Below are 25958 nucleotides of genomic sequence, written 5' to 3' on the forward strand. Positions count from 1 at the left end.
ATAGCAATGGATTTTCGCCAGTTTTCGTTTCAGTACACAGGACGATGTAACTAATACTTCAAAAATCACAAGAGAACATCGCGTCAGTCAGGTTAACAATTATTAAAACGGTTATTATATACATATTAACATATTATATTATATATACTTACGCATTGTAATACACACCAAAGGATAGCTTAATCAAATAATGACTATTATAATTATTATTTATTACTTTGGTACGTTAGGTATTTATTAAAGACAAAGACAGCAAAAAAAAATAAATAAATAAACAAACAGATTAAAAAAGAGAAAAAAAAAAAAGAAAAAAACCCGTAAATGAAATTAAATTAAAAATGCAAAACACCCGCGGTTACGAACCTCAATTGTTTTCCCGAAACGCGATAATCGGTATAAAAAATAAACTTATACTGTACTAATCTAATCGTGATAACTAAGCCACGGAATTCAATCATAGAAAATCAAACATGAAACCTCGAACTGCGGACTATGGTATAATTTATGTTTTTATTATTGATTATCGTTGTTGTTGTTATTATTAATATTATTATTATTATTATTACCGTCATCATTGTCATTAACGTTTATCGCGTTCGAAGTCGCATCGGGCAACTATATAAATAATTTGTAAACTATATGATAATAATAATAATAATATGTTGACTAAGTTTTACAGAAAAGAGCTTATCGTAGTCGAGAAGTAATATATTTAAACACAGTTTGAATGGTAATTATTATGATATATACATATATATATATGTGTGTGTATAACATTGTTATATGTATATATTATATAACTAACGAGTGTAGCACTGATATATATTATAATTTCTTTTAACATACTATATATTATTTATAGTATGTACATATATGTAGGTATGTATATGCAGTATGTATACATAGTTAATATGCACGCATCGTGTGTTGTATACCTGTATGATAATAATTGACATTATGTACTTTGACACTTAATTACTAAGTAATTAAAATTCAATATCATTACTAATTATCAACATATATTCGTAATTCCGATGGTTTATTTTACAGCTTTATATACGATTACATTCGTATATTACATAATATTTATTTGTTTCTTCAAAACTCGTAAGAAAATCGTTCGGTATATTCGAATACTTAAATACGTGAAAAAGGGGTAATATTTTCTCATTAAGGGTATGCAGTGCTCCTGCCTTACCGACGGAGGAAACTCCCCCTTGTTTTTCATATATTAAATAAACAAAGTAACGGACACGATTCAAATTTTTCGGTGCATCGCTCGCCCGTTCGTTTGTTTCTTCGATATATAAAAAATGAGGGCACGTTTGCTCGGTCGGTAAAAGCAGGAGTACTACGTACCCTTGCAAACAAACGTCTGTCCATGTAAAAATAGGGAATCATAATAATGTTAGATTGGATTTTCGAAGACAAGATAGGTGGAAATTTGTGAAAATTATAAAAAATGTTGATATAGAACTTAGTCGTTACCCTATCAAATTTTGAAAAGTTTCCCAGCACAGATGTATTGGAGAAAACCGTGGTTTTTATTCATTGAACATGTAAAACTAGTTCGAAACGACAGAATTAGGCCAAAAACTATTCAAATTGAAGAGTGCAGAGCCTATATTCATCGAGTCGATTGCCTCGCACAGCTTCGGAATAATCAACGTAACACGTAAACACATCGGCAGCGTGCAAATTCTCCCCACTCTCTATTTTCCGTAGGTATCAACTCACTCGTTTCTCTCAGTTCAGTTTCCGCAGGCAGCGCTGCAGCAAGCAGATTTACGCGAAACGTGAATTGTCGGACAGTCGATCGTGAGCGGGAATCATGTGATTTTGGATCGTGAATTGTTTGTTTTATAAAAATAGATAATCCGGTGTTCGTCCAAGGAAAAATTTTATGATCGTAATTTTCTTAGCTAGTAAATTATCGATTTTCTAATAATGGTGATTGTTTGTGTGTTCAAGTGATGGAAGAAAAAGTTTTCAAACACGCTGGCTCCTTCTCAAGAATAAGGTATTTAGCAAACAATAGATATGAAAATAAATAAATTACGTCAAGCGTATCACATCGTATAAATGTATAATGCATACGGTACGGATATGAGTGAGAAGAAAGTCTTTTATTTCTCAACAAAATTTTTATTCAATATAAAACAACAAACAAGGAAACAAGAAGAGTGAATAAAAAAAATGAAAATAAACGATACATTAACGTAATTTAACATTCGAATGATCTTCGGACGTAAAAACCAATCTCACAATTTATACGATGATTTCATTGTTCTCTTTTCCTGAGTAGATCTATCGCATTATCTTTTAATTGGCAAATGCTGCTATTCCAGTTATCGCCTTGCCAAGTATCAATCCGTGAATGTCGTGAGTACCTGCAACGTGATTAAATACGTCGTTCGTTATTCATGATTTATGTTGCGTAAAATATCCGTGTGTTCCCGACGTTTGAGAATCTTTTTCGCAAATATCTCTGGAAGACGAAATATGAAAAATTTCAGCCGGATTGTATTTAATTGTAAAAGTGTTTTTATGCCATTCATTTTCCTTGACATGAACTTGATGGAACAAAAAGAAACGCTAACAACTTGCTTGGAGTTCTTTGTGTCTTGATATTCACATAATTTGCTCCAAAAACCTCATGAAACAATCGGCTGATTATTCAGTTGCGACGCCATGTTGTTTCGGCCACAATTATCAAACCTTAAGGATCCCAATATACGTAGAAAACAAAAATAAGAGACATAACTTGATCGAATTCGTACACCCACCTTCGTAAGTGTTTACCGCCTCGAGGTTCATCACGTGTCGTATTATGTGATATTCGTCGGAAATACCATTTCCACCAAGCATGTCTCGCGCTGTTCTCGCAATGTCCAACGCCTTTCCAGCCGAGTTTCGTTTTATTAAAGATATCATTTCCGGTGTTGCTCTGCGCGAAATTACGTCGAAAAATTTATCCATTAAAATCTCGTTTCAACAATTACCTCGAGTTAAATTCTAATCAAAAAACGAAGAGAAAAAGATAAAAAACAGACAAATTCTCTTGCAATATTTTCAAGAATTGAAGTTTAATGCCGATTATAAATATGTACAACTTACTCCTGCTTATCCTTGAGTCTACCAACTTGCAGGCAGGCTTGCAGTCCGATAGATATCTCGGTTATCATGTCGGCCATTTTCTTTTGCATAATTTGATTAGCCGCCAAAGGTCTATGAAATTGTGTCCTGTCCATAGTGTAAGCTCTTGCTAAAGTTAGACAAGCTTCAGCGGCCCCCAAAGCACCCCAGGCTATGCCGTATCTCGCATTGTTCAAGCAGCTGAAAGGCCCCTGAAAGATTCGTGAAAGTAACCAGGAATATCGCTGCAAAAATTGATGTTCGTTTTTTTTTTTTTCATTCATCTTTTATACCCTCAAACTGGCAACATTCGGGAGCACGTTGTTTTCCGGCACTATAACGTCGTCCATTAAAATCATTCCGGTAACCGAAGCTCTCAGAGAAAATTTCCCCTCGATCTTCGGCGTCGACAGTCCCATTTCGTTACCCTTTCGCTCGACGATAAAACCCCGAATTTTTCCATCTTCACACTTTGCCCAAACAAGGAGAATATCCGCCACCGGTGAATTGGTTATCCTAATTACATGGAAGAACCACCAATCAATCGACAACAATCAAAACAAAGACAAAATTTGTTCACCCACTTTCTTAAAACTCAATTACTTTGTTTCTTTCTCTATCAATTTTTTCACCACGTCACGGAAACGAGTTTCAAATATTCTTCAAAGTTTACAGGAAGATTATTCCTAAACAAAGTTCGCCTTAGTTTGGGCAGCCCGAATTTCGACTGTTGGATTTTATCTCCCGCAAAAGCAAGGTTGCCTATGCGCAGGCGACTTTTTTATTTCAATATAACTTCAAAGTTTTAAAACTTTTTGTAAAGTTAAATATAATACGATACATAATCCCCCCAATATAATACGGCATGAGATTTAACAGAACGATCGATGATTCAACCTTACACGTATTATTATACTTGCCAAGTTTTGCTCCCTGATAATTTGTAAACCTTTTTTGTTCCGTCGTATTTAGCTCGAGATTCCATCGAGGATACATCGCTGCCGTGATTCGGTTCGGTAAGTCCAAAGCATCCGATTAGTTTTCCAGATCCTGGGGAAAAGATCGTTGATACTCTTATACAGGGTACTGACCAATGCACTTATATATGGTAATTTTAATCAAGCGACCCACCTAACGCCGGAATATATTTTTGCTTCTGCTCTTCGCTTCCAAACATGTCAATACCGCCCATAACGAGGGAAGATTGTACGGAAAGAACTGATCTGTAACTGCTGTCAATAGCCTCGATTTCTTTAGCCAGGAGACCATATCCTACGTTTGAAATTCCCGCGCATCCGTATCCCTTAATCGTGCAACCTAAGGCACCGATTTCCCCCAACTCGATAATTATATTCTTGTCAAAGTACTCGGTTCTATTGGCATGTTTTATCCGCGGCAGCAGCTTCTCCCGGCAATAAACTCGGAACTGATCTCGAACCTGGATCTCATCCTGCGTTAATTGCGACTCCAAATTCAACGCGTCGTTCCATCGAAATGATGCTGAAAATGTCATATTTGTTTTGAATCGCATTATTTTAAAAGTTTAGCAGTTCACCGTGATAAGTAATAAGAAAAAAAAAATATGAAATGAAATTGATTACTTATGCAAAATTTTTAAAATTACTTTCATCTTGATCGCTCTCACGTAGATTCTGTAATAATTGTATAATAAATAATGCTATTCGTAATCTTGACTTGAAAAATTCACGATATTCTTACAGTATGTGAATAATGATGAAGTACTTTTCTAAAACCAAACAAAAAATTTATTTCAAATATCTACAGGAAATGGTGTAGGCAAAATTTTTGTCAAAAAAATACGTCAAGATAAATTATATTTCGCGGTTTTCTCTTCTTTACCATGTGAGGCGGGAGTTTGACGTGTTACCAACGTTTGTCTGGCTAGTATAGTTTATCTTCACTAGAGAGTGGTAGCAGAACGCAGATGATCAAACGGAAGTAGAAAGTCTCTGTAACCTCAACCAATCTTCCGAACAGACAGGCACAAAATATTATCATGGTCATAGTTTTGTATACTCGAACAAAATCCAAAGAAAGCATTCAATGAAGTGAAAGGGTTAGTTCGGGCTAATTAAATTATGTACTCACATTGGCTTCTCGTACACGCCGAAACAGACAAATCTGAGGAAATTCGAATAAAGAACAATACGGTGTATCATAAGTTGCCTTGTTTCATTGCTTCAAAGTTACAATGTTCCATGTACACAGAGTAACATTTTCGGTGAATTAGAGGAAAAATGAATACGACCAAAATATGAAAGAAAAGACAAACGGACGAAAATTTTAACTATCATAGGTATGATTTCCTAATTTGAACACAGTGAAAAATCGTTTTGGCTTATATTGAAAGAATCAATCATCACGCACACAGTTAATGTTGATAAATGAAAGTCAAGTAGTACATTAGCACCGATGTATAATCGACAATTTATTTATAAAGGATACTCCTAGCCGATTGAACAGGGTTAGCATTGCCCAGTTTAGTGAAAAACTTTTGCAACTGAACGGCCATGTCGTCGTGAATCAACTGGTGTGCTTGCACCGTAAATACACATTTAATACATGGTATCTATTCGGTTCAGCAGTAAAAAAAGCGAGAAAATTAAGCAATCAGTGATAATGAGCGACGAGCTTGTATATGCTGCATGAGATACGTCGCTGATGACCTAGGCAACTTGTTTTCATAAATATGGAATGTGTAATTTAGGATACAAGTGTTGTTGCGAAATTTTTGCATATGATATTATTATTTTGTGGGCAACACAAGACCTATGACGTAACGATTGCGTTACACAATCGTTTGCGCACGACTGCGTAATATGAACATTAGATAAGGCCTGTTGAGCGCAACGTCTCGTGGCGGGATTTTTAAACTCATAGCTTTTAAATCGGAACAAACACTTGTATCGTTTTCGTATAAATAAATTGCAAATTTTCTATTCAATATTAAATGTCTTCCATTTATTAGAAACACTCAATTTTTGGGCGCATTGGACGGATATTTGGTCACCTTTGGACAATAGATTTTTCAACCGTAATCGCATAATCTTACATTATCGGTTAGGACAAATTAATTATTATTCGCACGAAAACTAATAAAATAATTGCTAGGTTAAAGCAATAATTCTTTAAAAACAGACTTCACCGTACCTTTTTTTTCGCATGAACAACAACGAAATTGGATTTATACAATTATATATTGAACTATGTACCTATAAATACGTATATCTGTATTATATAAATTTTCATAAATTTCTTATCATCTCTGTAACCGTTTGTACATCGTGTTTCATAAAAGTTCTCTCTTCGATCTTATTATAATAATTAATTAAATATTTTTGGATCACCAGCGTATTTTTTTTATCTTATATGCTTTATTCAGATTTGTTTCTTACTCCTTCGGTTTCGGCTTAGATAATAAGTATATCGTCCTTTCTATCCGGGCCGTCCGGCAACCTCTGATTCATAATTCGAACGTTGTGAAATAGATAACCGACGGATTCTGTGCAAGGACGAACAACAGCTTGAACAGAAGCCATGCAGAAGTTCCTCGTCGCTGCGCAGGAGATTTTCCAAACTCGAAGGCAAGGGGCAATGCACCAAATGTGCTGAAATATGACAAATAACGTTTAATTACGGTCCGAGCACGCCGTTTTAGTGAGAATTACATCGCCTTAGACAATTCTACTTAACCTACGTTTCATAATAATCGTAAATTCTCATTTCTTGAGCCAGAATCAATGGTAAAATGATAACCAAGCTATTCTTGCCGTCATTTCGCTTGTCGTGAAACAACGCTCGATGACATTTAAACGCCCGAAATGATCGTGTGACAAAAATCAAATCGCAAGCGTGTCAACGGCGGCCATATTGATCTGTCCGTCTATCAATGTTATATATAAAATACACATTATTCAATAAGAGTTGAACGAATAATTTGGTACGAAAGATATTCTGGCGCTTGCAGTAAACGAACTCTGCATAGATTCTTCGTTTTTATTGTACACATGTAAAATAATATACAGGGTTAAAGTTTATCGATCTTTTTTACCTCTCGGGTTTACCGCGAAGGGGTTTTGCGGCTGTGTGTTTATGGTTTGGCGATATATGCGTCACGTGCGTGCACAATATATGGACTTGCGTGTTGGACAATGCCGAAAAGGTCACTGACATTACTCACGCACACATTTGTGTACTCGCGGTAGTGGGATGTGTTCTACCTATATACCTACATACCTCAAAGGCCAGACACGCGAAGGTAAAGCCTAGGCAAAGGGCTGCCAGCGGCGCTACGAGAACCGAAAGGAACACGTAACAGCAACCCCTCGAAAGCCGGAAGCAGTGGCTACTCAGTCTCCACGCGCACTCTGGACTCCTGATACCATCTGGCTCCCCGATCACATCGTCCCACATCACCTAGACGAATTTACAATTATTAACAAGATTTATCAGATTGCAAAAAAGAAAATTGTGCTGAGAATTAATTAACTTTTTTTTTCGTTTGAACGACTTAAATCTGGGTGAATGTTTCAGATTTATATGCAGGGTGAATACAGTTATAAGAATTTTTCCACCTCTTGTTTTATACTGCATTGAATATTTAACGATCCAGGTATATCCTCGGTTAAATATTTGGTGGATAGGTAAAATTTTGTTATCTTTTAGGGCAATATTGTTATCTACTCTGCGTGCAGCAACTGTTGAAAAAAAAAGAGGAAGGACGCAAGAATTTTTCAATAAATTTTGATTTGTTTGTATAAAACAAAGATTAGCCGTGTTGGTTATTGATTATGAACGTAATCCGTTCACATCGTTAACCCGATTTGAAAAATTCTGAATCTTGGGGTGATTAAGCCGTTAATTGCGGGGATACGCAAAGGGCGTTCTAATTTATTTTCTACAATTCTCTTTTTCTCCGATTTACCTGAAGATGTTGATTTAAATTATTTGGATCGCGATCTTCGAGTTCGATGACGCTTCCACCGCCCATTGAAGAGTCCGGTTTCTCCATGCCTGCAACGTGAAATCCGGATACTAACGGAAGTAACTTCAGATTTTTGAACGAACGTAACCAGGACCCGATCGACTGCGTTCCACGGGTTGCAAGCACCATTATTCTGCAAAATTATCAGAAGCTCAGGCCATTCTTGACTAATATTTCGTCCCCTTAGTAACTCGCGGAATCTTATAGAACAAATCTGCTCTTTATTCTGTTGCAGTAGACGATTTCAATGAAAAGTACCTTGTATGTAAGTCAAGTACGATTTTATAAATTACTGTAAGTGGCGCAAGGCTATCGTGAATGCGATAAAAATCGACGGATCATTATTAAACTATAGCCCACGCTGCTAGTCGTTAAAAACGGAACATTGGTTTACTGCAAATCGATTACAGGTGTGACTGTGAATTATTTATTTACCACATCGCGCTCCTCTTCGCTCCAAATACAGGATATCAATGACGTTTGTATTTGGCTGAATTTTTTCATTCCGATATTCAAAGTTTGAATTTCGAATTTCGAATGTGCTGGCGTAACGGTAATTTTTTTGAAAAATGTCGAATACTTGGAGAGTATAACCTGATAATTTCGAACATTTTTATCGTAAGACTACGTCGCCGACATACGAGCATAATTTGCGAATATAACCTCTTATCCCGGGAAAAGGAAATAGAAGTAATTGTTTTCGGGCAGATTCTGTACACGCAACTTATATTGATTCAAATTCTTACGCTCAACACAATTTGCATAGCGCGGCACGTATGCATATTATATACAAACGTGGTCAGGGTGAACCAGGCGAACATAAATGCGTTGTGTGTCGTGAGGGATGGCCATCAACCCCCAAATACGGTCGAGCGAGCTTCGTAAAAAAACATGTTTATTGTACATACCGTGGAAAAGATTTTAGTAGATTTTATCACGCGGTAATATATACCTATTCAGTAGCATAAATTCGTCGTGACACGAAATTTTTCTATACAATATATCAAGGTTCTATAGGTTGATTAGACACCATTTCATGTCAGGCCTCGGGAATCGAATATTTCAACAATTAATAACGAATGAGCTTCTCATTGTGCAATTTTTTCGAGAATGAATCGATCCACAGTATCATTTGACAGGTAACGAGTGAAAAGTGCAAGTTTGAAATTGTTATCGATTGGAAAATCGAACATCGGTTGAAGTTCGGTTGGTTTCGAATCGAAATTCATTAACCCAAGAAACATAGTATGTCGATTATTTTTTTCTAATCTACATCGAACGTTTCAAGCACGAAAAAAAACCTATATTCAATTCGCTTCGAACGTTTTTAACAATTGAACCGCGCGTTATAACGCAACCATATCATTTTTGTGCAGAATATTGAACCGAGATTGAAATCGAATTCGACAATGTACAATAACGCGTTAATTCAAGCAGGCATGCCAGGATGCACTTACTTCTCCAGGTGTCTTCGATTTTGGCGGCAATTTTGAAAATTTGTCAAGTTTTCGGCAGAATCAACGGTAATAACAGATAACTTTGAATAGTGTTTTAAATCAGGTCTTGCAGCACCGCTTTTACGACCCACGGGTACACCTGACTGATACTGACCGGCAGGTCAACTCAGGTGTGCTCAGGTGGATTGGCGAACACTATACCTACATCTCAGGGGTCGCAGAGGGTAGTTTCCGTCCGAGAGCTGGACACTGGTCACTCGGGCGTCTGCGCGATGTGCGTGAGAAAGTGAACCGGGTTTTTCGAAAAATACACAAAGACTTTAACGCCAAGTAGTAATTCTCATGCTCCTAGAAACGGAATTCTACAATTTGGAACGTACATCAGCTTCCATTTTTCCATTATTTCTACGTTGGCAAATACTTAAAAAAAATTAACTAGATAAACAAGGTAATGATGTGGGCTTATATTGGTAGAGAGATCATTGATATTGACTTTATTAATGATGATAATTACAATTGTAATAAAAATAATAATAATAGTCATAATAACTACAGCTGTCATAATAACGTGATTTGTACCGATCTGGCGATTCGCGGTTAAAACAATTTTTCGGAGGAATTGGAATTACGTCAATTTTCTACGTATAATTATTGCTACATCACGTGTCAATATATTTACCACCTGCGTTCAAATATGACTTTGTTGCTACGCGTGATTCTTTTAATTTCATTCGATCTGCGGTTATACGAATCAACTGAATGAAATTAAAAGAATGGGTACTCGTGTATAAAATTATATTGTACATATATATATATCCAACTAGGCGTATAAAACATAATAAAAAATACTTGTTGTTGCTATGTTTATTATTAACTTGTACCAGTAACGACGCTCTGAGTAAAAAAATACTTGGAAAATCTGATTTCGTTGCAAAGTTAGAGCCTGAAATTCCTACTTAGAAATGAAAAAAAATAAAAAATTCATTTGCGACGATTACTCTTTCCCAACTTGGCTTGTAACTGAAAATTTGAAAATTTCAGGTGACTATTCAATCAAATATATTTCTATAAACTCGTTTATTACTTGTTATGTATCGTTTTGTGGAACTTTAACATAGATAAACGTAACTTGTCAACTTTTTTTTTTTTTTTGTCTACAGGGTCATTGCAGTCCGTTGTTATTTCAAACATTTCATTACTCGACTTATAATTATGAATTATTACTAAATTTAACGTTTTTTGACATGGCGCAATTTTTTACGTCATCTGACTAGATGCGCTACTATTTCGTTTGGACGCGCGGTAGCTTCGAGTCTTATGTAATTTCTTCGGGACTGAGCATCTTCCAACAAAGCATTCCACATTCTGTCTCTCTGAAAATTAAATATTTGTCAAATACAATGTCGTAGGTATATAAATATATACATGTACTTTTTTTTACGTGATGGAATATTAGGATCGCTGGAATTCTCGCAACGTCTCCAAAGTCTAGCTTATCATACCCTGAATGTTGCGAAATTTCCGCATAATACGAGACAGTGTTTTGCTCTTGTCAAAGCGACGCAGAGTCGCTGAGGATCCGACAGAAATCCGATTCCGTTTGTCCTAACGCAGGACATCACGATAATGTCGCGTTCGTGTCCTTGGAAACTATCAACCGTATTTATCTCGATGCTTATTTTACCCCTAAGGTTCCCCATGGTGTTTGTGATCCTGTTGAAAAACGATCAAGTATATTTTCGTGCGCGCAGTATGGAGAATACCGAAGTAACATAACGGACAGTAAATTCGTTCATTTACCTCTCGTTTATCTTAGCTTCCACTAAATTTTGCTGGTTTTTGTAGGGGGTTATTACACCTATGGATACATGTTTCGGTACTTTTCTCTGATCGATGTGGTTGATCATACCGTGTATGAGATTGGCGACAAATTCCGCCTCATCGGTGTTCGAAAACCTATCGTGACTTTGCGTAGTGTCCATGTTTAGTACTCTATATGGATGAAATGGAAGTACGGCTCGGGTATCGTTCACCTCAGCATTCTTCAGCATTCCACCGTAGAAAAACTGATTGGGCCAATGCGATATCTGGCTAACCATTCTGTACTGGGTATCTAGCATGATAACCGAGTTGTTTTGCAGATTCTCTTGAGCTCTTTGAATTCGCGAAAATAAAGACTGATCGAGGCCAAGCCTTTTCGCTCTCTGTTGACGATATTAACAGACTAAAGTTAGAACCGGCTTTTTATTAGTGGAGAAACATTTGGTACCAGCGATTGATGATCGCTCGTTAGTATACCTGAGAAATTATCGTTGCAGGAAGTTGAGCCGGGTCTCCAACCAAGACTAAAGTATTCACTCCTAGCATTAGCGGAATCAACGTTTCTGCTTCACAGCTCTGCGTTGCTTCGTCCACGATACATACTGATATATTGTTTTTTTTACCATCAGCAACAATTTTGGATGTATTCAATTGTTTGTCACTGAAAATCAAAAATGTATTACACCATGATCTGAGTTTCACGGACGTGATTAGACAAATTAATATAATGATATAATTTTTTTCCAAATTTCTTTTTTACGTCATAGTATGTTCTCTTACCCAAATGCAGATTCCATTATGTTAGTGTAACAGGATGACAACGTACAGGCAATTATGTTTGCACGAACTAAAATGTTGTTTTGAGCTTCTCGTTCTTGTTTCAATACATATTGAGGGTCCGTGTTACCTTCGTTCTGAAAATATAATAGAAAAAAAAATTAATACAAAACAGATTTTGCTCCCCAAAAATTACTCTGGGATTCATTTCACTCACTTGACCACAATTCTTTATAACATCATATCTTGCTTTCAAATTTGCAAGTTTTAACTTGTTGTAGTGGGCTTGAGTTTCATTGACCTTTTGCATACTGGACAACTCTGACTGTAAGGCGTTGATTTTAGCCTCTATAAACCTTTCCTGTAAATACGATCATTGGTTAACCGGTGAATGTCTAAGAAATGGGTAGAATAATTTTTACTAATATATTCTTGTTTTATTTTCTTCCAGGCCATTACTCGCACCTCTTCTTCAAGGCTATCCATTGACTGACCCCAAAATTTATAACTGTCGTTTGTCCTCTTCACATCTCGTTTGGCCAACTCTTCAACAGATATTTCTTTGACTCTTGGATGCATGGCGTTGGTCATTCCGACGCGAACCATCTTGAATCGTTCATCTTCTAGGAACACATTGCAAAAGAGGCGTTTTAATGGCATCAATCATATTACGGTGCGAGTTGTAAATGAATTACAACTCACTAGGTAGCTGTGCCCGGCGTTTTAAAAGGCGAAGTACTATTTCATCGATGGCAGCATTTGACGGAGCGCAGAGCAGAATTCTCAAGCTTGCATCTTTTCTTCTGAACCTATTATCACCGTACAGCACCTGCATCACCATGTTAACGATAACATGCGATTTGCCCGTTCCTGAAACACCGAAATTTGGCGTGAAGTTTCTTTACATTAAAAGTACTATATTCTTGGATCTCTTTTCAGAAAAATAACAACAGCAAATTAGCACCTGGAGGTCCTTGAATCAAACAGATTTTGGCCTCTTTACGAACGATTGATTCTGTCGTTTTGAACACTGCTTCTGCCTGCTTGGAATTCAGCTTGTCCTTAACAATACAAAATGAAATTATTTAAAATTTCAACCACTTCATTTACACCTGTCTCATTCAATGCGCTCACACTCACCTTGGTGATCAGAGAGTTTTGGAGTGGTTTTTGGGGCTGAGCCAAATTCGTTCGGGATTCAGTCTTTGGATTGAGTATTGAGGAAAGAAGAGGCGACCTGGGTAATGACTGCAGAGCTTGAACCATTCTCATTCTAGATCGCAGATAAGTTACGCACCTTAATCGTAACGGTCTTTTACAGAGGTTCATTTTTAACGGTCTAGTGAGTACCGTGTAAGTAAGAACGTGTGTTGATTGTTTCACATAATTGCCTGTAAACATGAAATAAACGTGTGTGCTCAAATTTTCGCAAATTATACGTCATGTGTCGTATTTTTTTGCTGTCTTTATAAAGGTAATGAATCAAAACAACCAATTTAGAGAACTTACCGAGCTCACGATTAAAAAACGTAAGTGGCGTAATTAAGGATTTGTGCATGTGCGTTATGTAGGCGAAAACCTTTGAGAAATGAAGTTTACCATCGTCATCACGATAGCATAATTCCAAAAACACAAGATCGCCGTAAACAGGATGTATTTGGTTTTTTATTTCATTTTCGTTGGCCAACATCTCTAGCATCATTGTGGTTAATGTCACATTAACTGATGGAATTTTTTCCCATGTTATCGAATTGTCGACGATTGAACAAAACAGTGTTTGACGTCTGAAGCAATGTCGTTATATAAATTGTCGGGTCGGAGCAACAATGCAGGGATACAAAGAAAGGGTATTATAGGTACTTTTATTTTTGCTCTCAAACACATACCTCTTCTTTTGGTCGATACTTTCGAATTCTTTAGTGATTCCGTGCCACAGTTCGAGGAGTAGAAGCGGCACCATAATGTGATAGTATTCATTGTAATTGTTATAATTTGTCAGCAACGGTATCAACCCATTGTCGTCAACGATCGGCGGTTCAGATTTTAAATTTTTCTGTTCCTAATGGAATAAAATAAGAAATGCACAAGAAAATATAAGAGGTAAAGTATGGTAAATGCAAAGAAAAATGGTGTAAAGAAAATTCGGCTTAGCTATCCACGATTAAAAGCGATTAATGATGATGGTAGCAAAAGCACTGAGCAAAAGCAAAATTAAAAGCATAGCAGAGTCCGGTTTGTAGTCGAATTATGATAATCTTGGACGGCACAACATTTAATGAAGTAATGGTTTTCAACATACTTTAAGCCATGAAGTCACGACAACAACCGGCGGCTCAGAATTCAGTTGTTTTTGTTCCTAATGAAACAAAGCAATGAATAAAAAAAAAAAAAAAACTGGATGAATTGTGCTAAAAATTTTCAATTCCATATCGACAATCATAAAAAAATTCTCGTTTTTGTGGTAAAGAATGAAATGAAATAACAACCGTACAACAATAGTAGTCAAGCAATAACAAAATGTGATGAAACAGTGTTGAGTTTGGCTTAAAACATTATATGAAATAACTGTTTTCAACTTACCTCCAGCCACGAAGGATTCCATGCTAATATGTGGAATAAAAATTCCTTCAATGTAGGATATTGTCCCTTATTGACGACTTGTTGAGGTGGAACCAACAATTTATCTTTGGGTATAAGTGCGTCTTTTCCAGGACATTTCTTCATAGTATTATTAGAGTCGATCGGATATTCCTTAATTGTCGTAGCTTCCATGTCGAATCTAACTTTCTTCCTAATCTTTTTCTGCCGTTTTTTATCCAACGAATTTGGGACCCAGTTCTCCTTCTGATTTAGTGATACTTCCTTGTCTGATCCAATCATTTCGTCAATCATAACCGTGGCCATTGAACTGGTGACTTCATCAACACCTTTTCTCTTATCTTCCATTCGTTCTTCATGTGTCTGTGCTAAAACCTTATTTACAGACGCCTTCTTATCCTTACTCGACTCCAGTGGCACGATTTGGCTGGAAATTTTTTTAGGACTCGCCAATTTGCTGGACTGAGATTGCGCAGTTATTGAAGTTGACGGAGTCTCCGCAACCTTTGTACTGTTCTTCGATTCCTTCTTGGTCTTCAAAGTCTTACTTGGTCGCGAAGAGGCTTTCGAAGTTGAGGCGGTTTGTTGCTGTTGTTCACTGATCAAGAATTCACCTCTGTTCTTAGCACTGATTTTAGCTTTGCCTTGAGGAGCAACTCGCTCAACCGAAGGTTTTACCGAATTCAATTTTTCCTTATTAGCCAACGCCTTTAGCTTCTCCTTTCGTTGATTGACAATCTCTAACTTCTCATTCTTAGATATTGGTAAACTCTTCCTTTTTCCTAGAGGCAGTGGAACATTTTTCGCCCATTTATTCTTGACCCTTCTCCGCCTTTGCTCCTCCTCGTATTGCTTCTGTTTTATCTTGTCGTCTATTTCTAGTTGACGTTTCTGTTTAAATGTCAAATGTGGGGGCTGCTTGGATCCCCTGCTAGTGCAATTAGTCAGTTTGGTACCTTCTGTGCTACTTGAGGCCGAAGGTGAAATGTCGTCGTGTTTGCTGGATGCTGTAAAAGAGTCTTTGACACTGGAGCGTCTTCGCTGTGGTAAATGCAATGGCTCGATAATTTCGGGACGTTTTGGAGTGGTCTGTTTTATCCGCAGAGATTTATCAAGCTCGTTCTCAGGGCTCGGTTTTTCTTTGGTCGAAGTGGGCAACGGGTCAGAAACGTGAAAGATGCCGCTGTCCGAATCAACTTTGTTCTCTTGATTAAGTTCTCTCTCGATATCATGGAAACTTATTGGCTGCAATGTTTTAATTGATCCCTCAGAGTGGCTGCTCTGTTTCTTTGATTCTGGTTCTTTGCTTTCGGGAACTTTAGTATCGGCTAATATTGCTGCATTTAATAAATCCAGATTTAGATTTTTCATTTCGTCAAAAAAATCCATTGGCGGACTATCCGGCTCTTCTTTTATCCTCTGGCTCTCCGATAGCCTTTGAAGCCAGGGGTTGTCCTCGTCGTCGCTATCTGACGGCACTATTATTTCATCATAGTCAGGCTCAATGATTTCCTCTTTGATGTCATACGCATCTGGAATATACTCCGACTTTATCTCTGGAGGACCATCTTCAATGTCTATTGCATCGTCGCTTCCAGTCCCATCGAACAACTGAGAGCTTGGGAAAACGTCGTATTCGTCATCGCTCAACTCCACAGTGTCAATAATCGAGAAACTGGTCCTCGGCTCTTCCTTAACAGACCTTAATTTGAACGGGGATGAAGTGGCACATGGAGTCTGATCATAGAACGATTGTTGCTCCCGGTTGAACTCCTTCTCTGCTGTTTCCTTCGACTTTGCAGGTGACTTTGAGGATCTTATTTTTATCGCGTTAGAGAGATCCATAGTATCGTCTGGCGCTGATTTCTCCGTGGATTTTTTGTGCTTTGAGCTATCTTCGTTCTTGTTTCTCGATCGACTTTTTCGACCCGTTTTACTGTGTACCACTTGGTGTTTATCAAGCTCTTGAACATCGCCTTTGAACCAGGCAGAACAGGAAGGCTGCGAATCTAGTTTGGTACTCTTTGGTTTAGACACATTATCTATAGTTTCGTTGCAGTGTTTTGGCACAAAGGCATAGCAGTCGTTTACTTCACTCTGCTCAGGTAGCACAGATTTTTGTTTTGTTTCTGGAGTCTCTTCCTCAATTATTACCTCCTCCTTGCAATCAATGCTTATTTCAACTGCTTTCGAAGACATTTGATCGTCATTACTTTTGAGATTTAGGGTCATACGGTTTGACTTGTCTATAATACCGACATTAGTTTCAATCGCTGGAATAACTGGCCTAACGGGATTATTGGATTTTGGCTTTGGAAGGTTGATTCTCAGTTTTCGTTTGTCAGTTTTTGGGTTTGGAGGGTCAGACAATTTTAGATTCGGTGGGTCAGTTTTTGGCTTTGGCGGGTTGACTTTTTTAATCGTCGACCAAATTTCTTGAATTTCTTCCACTTCCGGTGATTCATCTTCTTGTTTTGCTGATATGTCAGCAAGAACAATGCTTGCCTTGACTTGGGAAACACCGGCATTATCGTCTGAAATAAATTAGTTGGTAAATATTGTTGCTAATATTCAAGACGTAATAAATAATCGAAAATAAAATTTCGCTTGAGTCTCAGATCGCCCATAATTCCTATTTCGCTTAGGCTGGTCACCTTGTATTATCTGATGCTCTTCATTAATCTTAGGGATTTTTGGAGCTGCGAATCCAGAATCCAACTCAACAGTATTTACAATCGATAAATTTCGTTTCCGTGCGCATCTAGCATTTTTGTCTACAGATGATACCACGCTCGTTGGTTCGGATTGAGGAACAAATTGAATCGCAGGTTCCAAAGGTCTTTGAGTCAATACATCATCAAATTGTTCAAGGTTCCTTAAACTCGTCTGCAATACAAAGCAAATTAATTTAAAAACTCTATTCAAGCTAGTAATGGCAATGTGATGAGATGTTGAATAGAAAAATCAGTTTTTGGCAATTTTAGAATAGCTTGGAAGGGCAGGCGAGTTTGAAAAATGTTACATAGGCTGTCAGTTATTAAGTTTTGCTACATTTCAGTTTAGTCTGCAGTTATAAAATAACAATTTTTCGTTAAAGTGCGTCGTCACATTAACATTACAAACTTCAGGCTTGTATTAAAAAACATCACTCTGTCATCAGTCACCAGTATTTCATCGGTACTTACATTACCCTTGCAAAGTTTGTACACGTACATCGGCTCATTCTCCCTGTACGTTTCCAAACAACCTATGCCAATTTCATCTTTATCGTGAAGCTCGATTACGACCTTTGGGTCCTGAAGACGTCCGTTGACATAAATCCCATTAGAGCTCTGAAAGGGTAACGAAAAGGCAGATGTTGTGAGGTTGAAAATCTGAATAAAAGACTGACGCTAAATTGCAGCATTCACCCCTAAATCAATAACTGCCAAGCCGTTGTCAGTCCTGAGAAAGAGGCAGTGTTGCCTGGAGACTACGATGCTAGGACATATAATGTCGTTGTCTGGTTTTCGACCACACGAATACTGCAAAATGAAATGAGAAAAGTTACTCAACAAATTGTAGTGGACTGAATAAGCAAAATTCCATTATTTATCATAGAGACATCAATTGAGAATGCAGACTATTTCAGGAAAGCGTTATGTAGAGGTAACGAGAACAAAAGCTTGCTGTACAATAGAAATGATATGTGATACATGAGAAGCTCCTGTTACATTCAACAAACATGATAGAGATAGAATTTATTACGGTAAAGAAAAAGTTGAAAGAAACGAAAGCCAATTGAAGATCAGAGCATTGAGGCGGTCCACAAAAATAATCATCGTTTCCATCAAGGGAATGCAGTGAAAAATGCAGTGACAAAGTTCGGTTAACATACATTGATAACATTCTAAGTTACACTATTGCATTTATTTAATAATGAAAATTGTGCCGGGCTTACCGATTGTTTGTTTTTTTCGAGAATTACGAAATTCCTCGGATCATTAACCCTCTCTAATGTCCAATCCATGTTCTGTCATTTCTCAGATAACGGAAAAACGAAGTAAATTTACTATCAAGACAAGAAGTAATATCGCTGACGCTGAACTTTCGATCAACGAAAGAGATATGAACTCTCAGTCGAATCTAACGAAAATTCGCACGCGGACAATTACGATTCAATTTCATAACTTTCAATATATGTGCACTTTTATACACCTCACTAATTGTTTAACCTTAAGACCCTCAACGTCCCCTTAACACGAGCCTAAGGAATAATCTGCTGCACATTACGATCCAATTGGCCAAATTTAATTCCCAAAGTCCACCAAAGTTTAGCCGGTATTCCTTATTTTATAATGTTTACGCGAAGATACACCATCTTGCGGCAGGAGTTAAAAGTATTCAAAAGTGTCCGACTGATGTTTGCTGTTGCAGTAATTTCAAGGTGTTTGATCATGGCGATCACCGTTTTAAAGAGTCTTTACAAAAAATCATCTCATTCTTTCGTAAAATTTTGAATTGAATTGCAATTTTTCATAAACTGATCCTGCTACTGTCGAGAAGTACGCTCTGATTGGTTAGGAATGAAAAAATTTCATGAGATTTCTCATCCATTCATTTTGCCGCGAGACAGACTTGCAGGTTATATTTGATATATTATTCAATTATTAATTTATATGATGATTTATCGTTCCTAACTGACCAGAGCACACTTCTTAACATCAAAAAAAATTTCAAATCGAATCGATGTTTTACGAAGGAATTAGATGGATTTTCGTCAAATCTCTTAAATCGGTCACGTGACACCACGTTCGAATTTCCAATTTTCAAATCAATCAACTCTTTACAGACAACGTGACAGGGCTTGCGCATGGCAGAGAGACCTCGCATGGACGGGTTGTATAGTGCTTGTAATCGTTGCTGTGTAATATCCGCATTAGTGCGCTTGCGCAACGGGTAGAGTTGTATGTAAGGCACGGACGTAAGAAATATACCGTACGTTACCCAACTCAAAGTTTTTGAAAGCGCAAGCGCATTTAGGTGAAGTTTTAGTATCTTCACAACTTTCTAGATAGCGATGACTAACTTGGCAAATAGGACCTTTATTTCAGGCTCAGGCCCTTAGGGATCCTCTTACATGATACAGATACAAGGGGATCTTCTATGCAGATAGTATACAGATCAGTGGTCGTAATTATAGATGGGCAATGTTCAGAAAATAATTGATATTTGAAAAACGATATCGATTATAAGAACCTTGATGAATCTACAAATCGGCGCGAAAACACAAATTTTACATATGTATTTGCAAGAAAAAGTTTCTCTTTATTCTATACCCTAATTTTTTTACAAATATACACAATATCAACAATTCTCATTTTTTTTTTTTTTGTTCCTTTTTCTGTTCAATCGTCGCAGTTGGTCTACATAGTCTACGTTCGCATCAGAAGATCATCGAAAAAAAAATCAAAATATCCGATGTTGAGAAAAAAGAATCGAACATCGATTAATCAAATAGTAAAAACGTCGACTCAAAATAATGGATTAATTAGAAGAAATCATCGGTATTTTCGATTGATCAGAAAATTTCGCTAACCCCTACTTGAAATGACCTCGTGGTCTTCATCATGAACATCGCCAGGTGTACGATATCGTGATGTTTCTATATCCTCAGTAAACGCTGATAATATGTAGTTTTTCGTAAACTGTATTAAAATTTTGTTTCCTGTGATGTTCATGTCCGCTCAGTTTTCTTCTAATAAATGAGTATAAAGTATGAGATAATCGTTCATAACAGAACGCAGTGTCGTTGAAACAATGCTCGTTTTCTCAATGTTCATAATATCATAAATATAGCATACTATACAGTTGAACACTGAAAGCGGCTGGGTGAGCACACGCTTTTTTCCACATGCTCGGCAATCACCGCTCCTCAGTAGCGAAACTTCGATTTTTATTTTAGTACACAAAGAACGTGGTACTTCTGATTTTGAATTGATTCGTCATACGACAAATTTTATATCTGACTGTATATTTTTCTGTTGAAATATGCCGGTACTTCTGAATGCCGATAAAGAATTATAACCTACAACTTGCAAGTCTGAACTGCTCTCTATTGCATGCGTTTATTGGTATATATCTACAAACCCTTTGACGAGAACCTGATTTCCAATTTTTACTTCGAAAATTATCCACAAACTTAACGAAATACCGTTTCTGCCGTTGAACAATCCCTTGAGTTTCCAAACTTGCTAATTTATTTAAAGAGCAACTGCCTTGTTCTGCGTTAGTTCTAGCATCGAAACCATTCAAACACCTGTTCCACCCATTAAATCACTTTATTTATATTTAACTAATACGTACTTTAGTTCAGGATTTTTGTCTTTATCTTCTCGATATATAGCAAGAAGGCAACCTGGAATTGACCATGAGCATCGGTATCGGTAACGTTCAGGGCTCCCTGCGAGAGGCGTTGTACGAAACGTTGAACGGAATACTATCGCCTCACAGGGAGACTAGACAGGCAGCCGAGCAACGAATTCAGGCGTTGGAAGTTACAGAAGAGTTTGGTATACATTTGACAGAGTTTGTCGTAGAACCAAATGGCGAGTTAGCCATACGGCAATTGGCTTCTGTGATCTTGAAACAGTATGTCGAAACGCACTGGTGCTCTCTGGCAGAGAAGTTCAGGCCACCGGAAATCAAGTCACAGACTAAAGAAAAAATCAAAGAGCTCTTGCCCCTTGGACTGAGAGAGTCTATCAGCAAGGTTTGTTGCGATTTTGGTTGTTAAATTTTATCGTTTCCAAGTTGTTGAAAAAAACGTGTGAGTTATTTTGCCATTCTTGTTTTTCATCTTCAGGTGAGGACAGCCGTTGCCTATGCAATATCTGCCATTGCGCACTGGGATTGGCCAGAAAACTGGCCTGGTCTTTTTGATATACTAGTGAACTGCCTTAGTGGAGACAGCGAGTTCGCAGTTCATGGAGCGATGCGGGTTTTAACAGAGTTTACTCGTGATCTCACAGACACTCAGTTGCCAAATGTCGGTCCCGTCATCCTACAGGAGATGTACAGAATATTCCAGGGTGAAAATGTAATGTCAGCAGTAATTGTACATACATATTTCATCAAATTAACTTATTTTTAAATACAATATCACAACACTTATTTCAGCAATACTCTGTGAGGATTCGTGGCAGAGCTGTTGAAATATTCACAACGATCGGTACACTGATTGCAGCGACAGATGTTTACCAAAAAGGATTCACTCAGCAGTATCTTCAGCCAGTGATTCCGATGTTCTGTGAAAAATTTATACAGAGCTTAAGGGTCCAAAATGGTTTGACGAGCGATAACGGCTTGAAGACTGACATTGTGAAGGCTATTTACATGCTAGTAACAAGAATGCCCAAATACGTTTCAAACTTTTTGCCACAAATGCTGCCACCGATTTGGGAAACTTTGTTGGACAGTGCTAAAGTTTATCAGGAAGAAACCGTTAATGGTGGTGGAGATATCGAAAGTCAGGATGTCGACTCCGATGGTAAGAATAAGTTTTTACTTCCAATCTTTCGTGCAATTTTAAATTTCTCGTAGAGGGAATTGTTTTTTAACAATTGTTTTGTCTTCTTCCAGGGGAGATAATTAATTTTAATAATCTAGTTATCGCTATATTCGATTTTATTCACACTCTGGTCGACTACCATAGGTTCTCAAGTCTTGTCGACAATCTACTACCCCAACTACTCTACTATTTAATCATTTTCATGGAAATAACTGACGAACAAATTGAACTTTGGACCAATAATCCCAGCCAGTTTGTGGAAGAGGAGGAACAGTACGCTTTTGCTTACAGCGTTCGTATATCGGCACAGGATCTGCTCCTTGTGAGTATATTCACATTTTCTTGCATACTGTTATTCAAAATTAACTCTTTATCTAGTTGATTTACAAAAAAGGCAAAAAGAGTTTTGCGAACGAACGTTCAGCCGAACAAAACATTCATTCCTAATCTTCTCACCTGTAATTACAGGTCATTGTCAATCACTCGGAAGAAGTGGCCGCAAACGCATTATGCGACGTGATAACGAAGCAAATAGAGGCAGGAAATGCAATGCGAATAAGCGGAAACGAAAGGGTGTCCCAGAACTGGTGGAAACTGCACGAAGCTTCGATCTTAGCGTTTTTTCTCACAAAAGACACTATTGTCGAACAGCAACAGGCGGGAACCCTGCGATTTGACATTGTCGCATTTCTTGAGAACGTCGTACTAGCCGATTTAAATAATTCCGGTAATTATATTAGTACTTTTGGCGTAACGATCTTCGAGAGCGTAAAGGTATTCACTAAAATCCTTTCACAGCTTCCCATCCGCTGTTACTGGGTCGATGTTTATGCCTCGGCGGACGATACGCTCAACAAATGCCACCGGAAATGACGTCACGTTTTTTAGAAGCCACCGTGAATGGATTGCAAGAAAATCAGCCGGCCTGTATCAGAATCAGTGCCGTAAAGGCCGCCTATTGGTTTTGCGACGCTTTCATCAAGGGCAACAACGGCAACCAGAACATCCTTCGATCCCACTTGCCGGCTCTTTTTCAAGGCTTGTTCAATCTGGCAAGCCAGATGTCTGCAGAGGTCCTCACCATCGTTTTGGAGAGCTTTGCCATTTTGGTTTCGGTCAGTAGTCGATTTAAGCGCAATTTTTCAAAGATAGAAAAACGAGAAACATTCAATTTCAGTTTCATTTTACCTCCTTTCACTTGTTCACAGCTTGACCAAGCCTTCACTGCCTCAGTGGAGAACAAAATATGTCCGCTAACTATAGCGGCTTTTCTCAAATTTCACAGCGACCGTGTTGTACTTGGAGTCTGCCAGGAAATATTCAGAGAATTGACGTTGAATCCCGAGTGTATCGGACCGCTACAAACGCGGCTCGTACCGACCCTCGTCAGTATGATGAGTGTCAGTCAGATTGATAAATCTAAAGATGGTAATCAATCGGTGTCCTTGAACCCCTTACCGATCGAAAATCGAATCTGAAATCTAATTGATCACACACTTTGTTTAGAGGGAATTCGAAGCGTCGCCCTTGACGTTCTTCAGGTCCTCGTTCAGCACTCGCCTCAGCCGCTCAGCAGCGCTTTAATAGAGAGCGCGTTTCCTGCCTCATGTCACTGTGTTCTTAGTTCCGACGATAACGCGACTCTGCAGAGCGGCGGCGAAGTCATCAGAACATATCTATCGGTTGCTGCACAACAAGTCATCAGCCACAGGGACAGCGACGGACAGACTGGGCTGCATTACATTTTGCAAATAGTGGCACAGCTGCTAAATCCTCAGGTGTGTAAACCTAGAGAGTTGAACTTGTTTTCCTTTGCAAAACATGTTATAATTATGTAAATATCTATTTCGTATTGATTTAGTCCAGCGAATTCACGGCAACGTTTGTCGGCAAGTTGGTTACAACATTGATAAGAAAAGCTGGAAATACTTTGGGCGAGAATATAGACCTTCTTCTCAAGGCAGTGTTGAGCAAAATGCAGCGTGCTGAGACCTTGACGGTTGTACAGAGCTTGTTGATGGTCTATGCACATCTTATCAACACCGAGTTCGATGCGGTTCTCAACTTTTTGTCCACTGTGCCAGGGCCAACGGGACAGAGCGCTCTGGCATTTGTTATGTCTGAATGGGTATGCAGACAGCATTTGTTCTTTGGCAACTACGATCGCAAAACTGCGACCTTGGCACTGTGCAAAATTCTCGAACATGGCGTCACCCACGACGACACACGACTCAACGAAATCACCGTAAAAGGCGACCAAATATTCGCAGGTAAAATTGAGACAAAGCAGGTTAAAAAATACTTTGTAAACAGAAATTTGGTAACAATGAAGATTTTCATGTACAGGGACGGAGGATGGAGTTAGAACAAGGAGCAAAGCGCAATCCCAACCCTATCAATGGACGACGATACCACTCCTGGTAAAAATTTTTAAAGTCATCATCAACGAATTATCCAATGACATAGAGGCTGTCTGCGCTACCCAAGGGATAGATGTTAGTAGAAACTGATACCTTTAATAGTCTGCATATTTGTTCAAATAAAACGGGTCTACTGGTAATCAGTATCTCCTTTTTCTTTCAGAAATCCGAGGAGGATGAGGATGAAGATGATCAGGAAGAGCTGCTGGATCCCGGAAATGAAGTGAATTTGATACGTAAGTTACTTAATTCACAACAACCAAAGCTTGTTTTCTAATCTGCAACTTGCCACATTGAAATGCTTACCGTAGAACTCGATCCTGATGATGACGACGACGAAGACGAGGATCTGGAATTGAAGAACGACCCGGTTTACCATCTTAACTTGAGCCAGTACCTGCGCGATTTCCTGTTGAATTTTTCGACGCATCACTGTTTTCCGGTCTTTTATCAGCATCTTAATGTACTTGAGCGAAGAGCGTTGACGAGCATGAACATTAGTCCTTCATTCTCTTAGCTGTAATAGACGTTAAAACCTGGTGACATTATGCGTAAGAAGAAAGATTTCTAGATCGACTATTCTATAACACCGCTGTATATTTTAGCCTGTAATATGCGATTCCGTATAACCCATGTAAAACGTAAAGAAGTATTTGAGCAGGCTCCTTTACGTTCATACGAAAAAAAAATTACTCAATACGATTGAAGCGATAGTGAGTATATAATCAGAGAATGTAAATTTATCTTATTTATACAACAATGTTACACGTAATTGTACTAAGGTAAAGAAGAGTTTGTAGTTAAAAATTTGTACATTATCTATATTATCCTAACTGCAATCGAGGCTCTCGACTTTCTTCATTATAATTCGCATACGTAAAGCTAGAAGTAGTTATTACATATGCATGTAGGTATGCCTATGCGTACAGATATACTTGTCTTTTTATCCAGCTCTTCCAGTAACCGCGGTTTGTACGGCACTTTTGGGTTGGCGACTGAACAACAGTTAATTATTACCATTAATATCGCTATCATTAATTTTCTAAATATTATTATATTTTTGAATAAGATTTTTTCAATCAATTCAGTTCGATACTATAGATAAATCGTATTAACCATGCAGCTTCGTTATGAAATTTCAATAAATTTGTAATAGATTACAGATTTATTCTTTTCCTTATTTCAATGCCACATTC

The 25958-nt window shown here is 37.8% G+C and overlaps 4 protein-coding genes across 16 annotated transcripts; 1 reads left to right on the forward strand and 3 right to left on the reverse strand.

Moving 5' to 3' along the window:
* Positions 1 to 77: 77 nt before the first annotated feature.
* On the forward strand, positions 78 to 25926 carry Ipo9 (Importin 9). 5 transcript variants are annotated; one of them, XM_046624951.2, is made up of 13 exons: positions 78 to 2020; positions 21179 to 21544; positions 21638 to 21871; positions 21952 to 22321; positions 22414 to 22664; positions 22811 to 23069; positions 23141 to 23457; positions 23551 to 23770; positions 23849 to 24120; positions 24204 to 24612; positions 24689 to 24837; positions 24926 to 24998; positions 25074 to 25926. In XM_046624951.2, exons 2-13 carry the CDS (start codon positions 21203 to 21205, stop codon positions 25277 to 25279), a joined length of 3102 nt encoding a protein of 1033 aa, XP_046480907.1. In that variant the 5' UTR covers positions 78 to 2020; positions 21179 to 21202; the 3' UTR covers positions 25280 to 25926. The 5 variants fall into 5 exon arrangements, with proteins under 5 accessions (XP_046480907.1, XP_046480905.1, XP_046480904.1 ...); XM_046624949.2 differs by lacking the exon at positions 78 to 2020 and adding an exon at positions 20432 to 20548; XM_046624948.2 differs by lacking the exon at positions 78 to 2020 and adding an exon at positions 20455 to 20664.
* On the reverse strand, positions 2125 to 5748 carry LOC124218465 (glutaryl-CoA dehydrogenase, mitochondrial). Of its 2 annotated transcripts, XM_046624957.2 has the most exons (8): positions 5602 to 5748; positions 5245 to 5277; positions 4267 to 4635; positions 4056 to 4185; positions 3429 to 3651; positions 3118 to 3347; positions 2787 to 2947; positions 2125 to 2390 (listed from the first exon to the last, which is right to left on the reverse strand). In XM_046624957.2, exons 1-8 carry the CDS (start codon positions 5666 to 5668, stop codon positions 2323 to 2325), a joined length of 1281 nt encoding a protein of 426 aa, XP_046480913.1. In that variant the 5' UTR covers positions 5669 to 5748; the 3' UTR covers positions 2125 to 2322. The 2 variants fall into 2 exon arrangements, with proteins under 2 accessions (XP_046480913.1, XP_046480914.1); XM_046624958.2 differs by lacking the exon at positions 2125 to 2390 and having other exon boundaries at positions 2874 to 3015; positions 5602 to 5723.
* On the reverse strand, positions 5664 to 9779 carry LOC124218467 (caveolin-3). Of its 8 annotated transcripts, XM_069135905.1 has the most exons (5): positions 9093 to 9530; positions 8576 to 9017; positions 8081 to 8273; positions 7393 to 7572; positions 5664 to 6764 (listed from the first exon to the last, which is right to left on the reverse strand). In XM_069135905.1, the coding sequence occupies exons 3-5, from the start codon at positions 8267 to 8269 to the stop codon at positions 6567 to 6569; spliced, it is 567 nt and encodes a 188-aa protein (XP_068992006.1). In that variant the 5' UTR covers positions 8270 to 8273; positions 8576 to 9017; positions 9093 to 9530; the 3' UTR covers positions 5664 to 6566. The 8 variants fall into 8 exon arrangements, with proteins under 8 accessions (XP_068992006.1, XP_046480922.1, XP_046480918.1 ...); XM_046624966.2 differs by lacking the exons at positions 8576 to 9017; positions 9093 to 9530 and adding an exon at positions 9598 to 9779 and having other exon boundaries at positions 8081 to 8169; XM_046624962.2 differs by lacking the exons at positions 8576 to 9017; positions 9093 to 9530 and adding an exon at positions 9598 to 9779.
* On the reverse strand, positions 10078 to 19344 carry Setx (Senataxin). Its single transcript, XM_046624946.2, has 18 exons — positions 18734 to 19344; positions 18204 to 18317; positions 17979 to 18125; positions 17448 to 17679; positions 14776 to 17327; positions 14495 to 14551; positions 14082 to 14254; positions 13705 to 13979; positions 13336 to 13586; positions 13160 to 13256; positions 12898 to 13065; positions 12661 to 12818; positions 12413 to 12556; positions 12199 to 12332; positions 11896 to 12079; positions 11398 to 11801; positions 11100 to 11310; positions 10078 to 10970 (listed from the first exon to the last, which is right to left on the reverse strand). Exons 1-18 carry the CDS (start codon positions 18800 to 18802, stop codon positions 10860 to 10862), a joined length of 5481 nt encoding a protein of 1826 aa, XP_046480902.1. The 5' UTR covers positions 18803 to 19344; the 3' UTR covers positions 10078 to 10859.
* Positions 25927 to 25958: the final 32 nt, after the last annotated feature.

This window comes from Neodiprion pinetum, chromosome 5 (genome assembly GCF_021155775.2).
Source record: "Neodiprion pinetum isolate iyNeoPine1 chromosome 5, iyNeoPine1.2, whole genome shotgun sequence".
Lineage (NCBI taxonomy): Eukaryota > Metazoa > Arthropoda > Insecta > Hymenoptera > Diprionidae > Neodiprion > Neodiprion pinetum.

Coding starts and splice junctions, on each gene's coding strand:
- LOC124218465 (XM_046624957.2), bottom strand. CDS start 5,668: ATGGCCGTTCAGTTGCAAAAGTTTTTCACTAAACTGGGCAATGCTAAC. Junction 4,636..5,244: donor GGCGTGTACGAGAAGCCAAT/GTGAGTACATAA, acceptor TGACATTTTCAG/CATCATTTCGATGGAACGAC. Junction 3,348..3,428: donor CGAATGTTGCCAGTTTGAGG/GTATAAAAGATG, acceptor CGAATCTTTCAG/GGGCCTTTCAGCTGCTTGAA.
- Ipo9 (XM_046624947.2), top strand. Junction 24,838..24,925: donor GCGCTACCCAAGGGATAGAT/GTTAGTAGAAAC, acceptor TTTTTCTTTCAG/AAATCCGAGGAGGATGAGGA. Junction 24,999..25,073: donor AAATGAAGTGAATTTGATAC/GTAAGTTACTTA, acceptor TGCTTACCGTAG/AACTCGATCCTGATGATGAC.
- LOC124218467 (XM_046624961.2), bottom strand. Junction 7,573..8,080: donor ATTTAAATCAACATCTTCAG/GTAAATCGGAGA, acceptor AAATTCGTCTAG/GTGATGTGGGACGATGTGAT. Junction 6,765..7,392: donor TCGCGTGTCTGGCCTTTGAG/GTATGTAGGTAT, acceptor GTCATATTTCAG/CACATTTGGTGCATTGCCCC.
- Setx (XM_046624946.2), bottom strand. CDS start 18,802: ATGGATTGGACATTAGAGAGGGTTAATGATCCGAGGAATTTCGTAATT. Junction 18,318..18,733: donor TCGAAAAAAACAAACAATCG/GTAAGCCCGGCA, acceptor TTCATTTTGCAG/TATTCGTGTGGTCGAAAACC. Junction 13,066..13,159: donor TTTGATTCAAGGACCTCCAG/GTGCTAATTTGC, acceptor TCGGTGTTTCAG/GAACGGGCAAATCGCATGTT.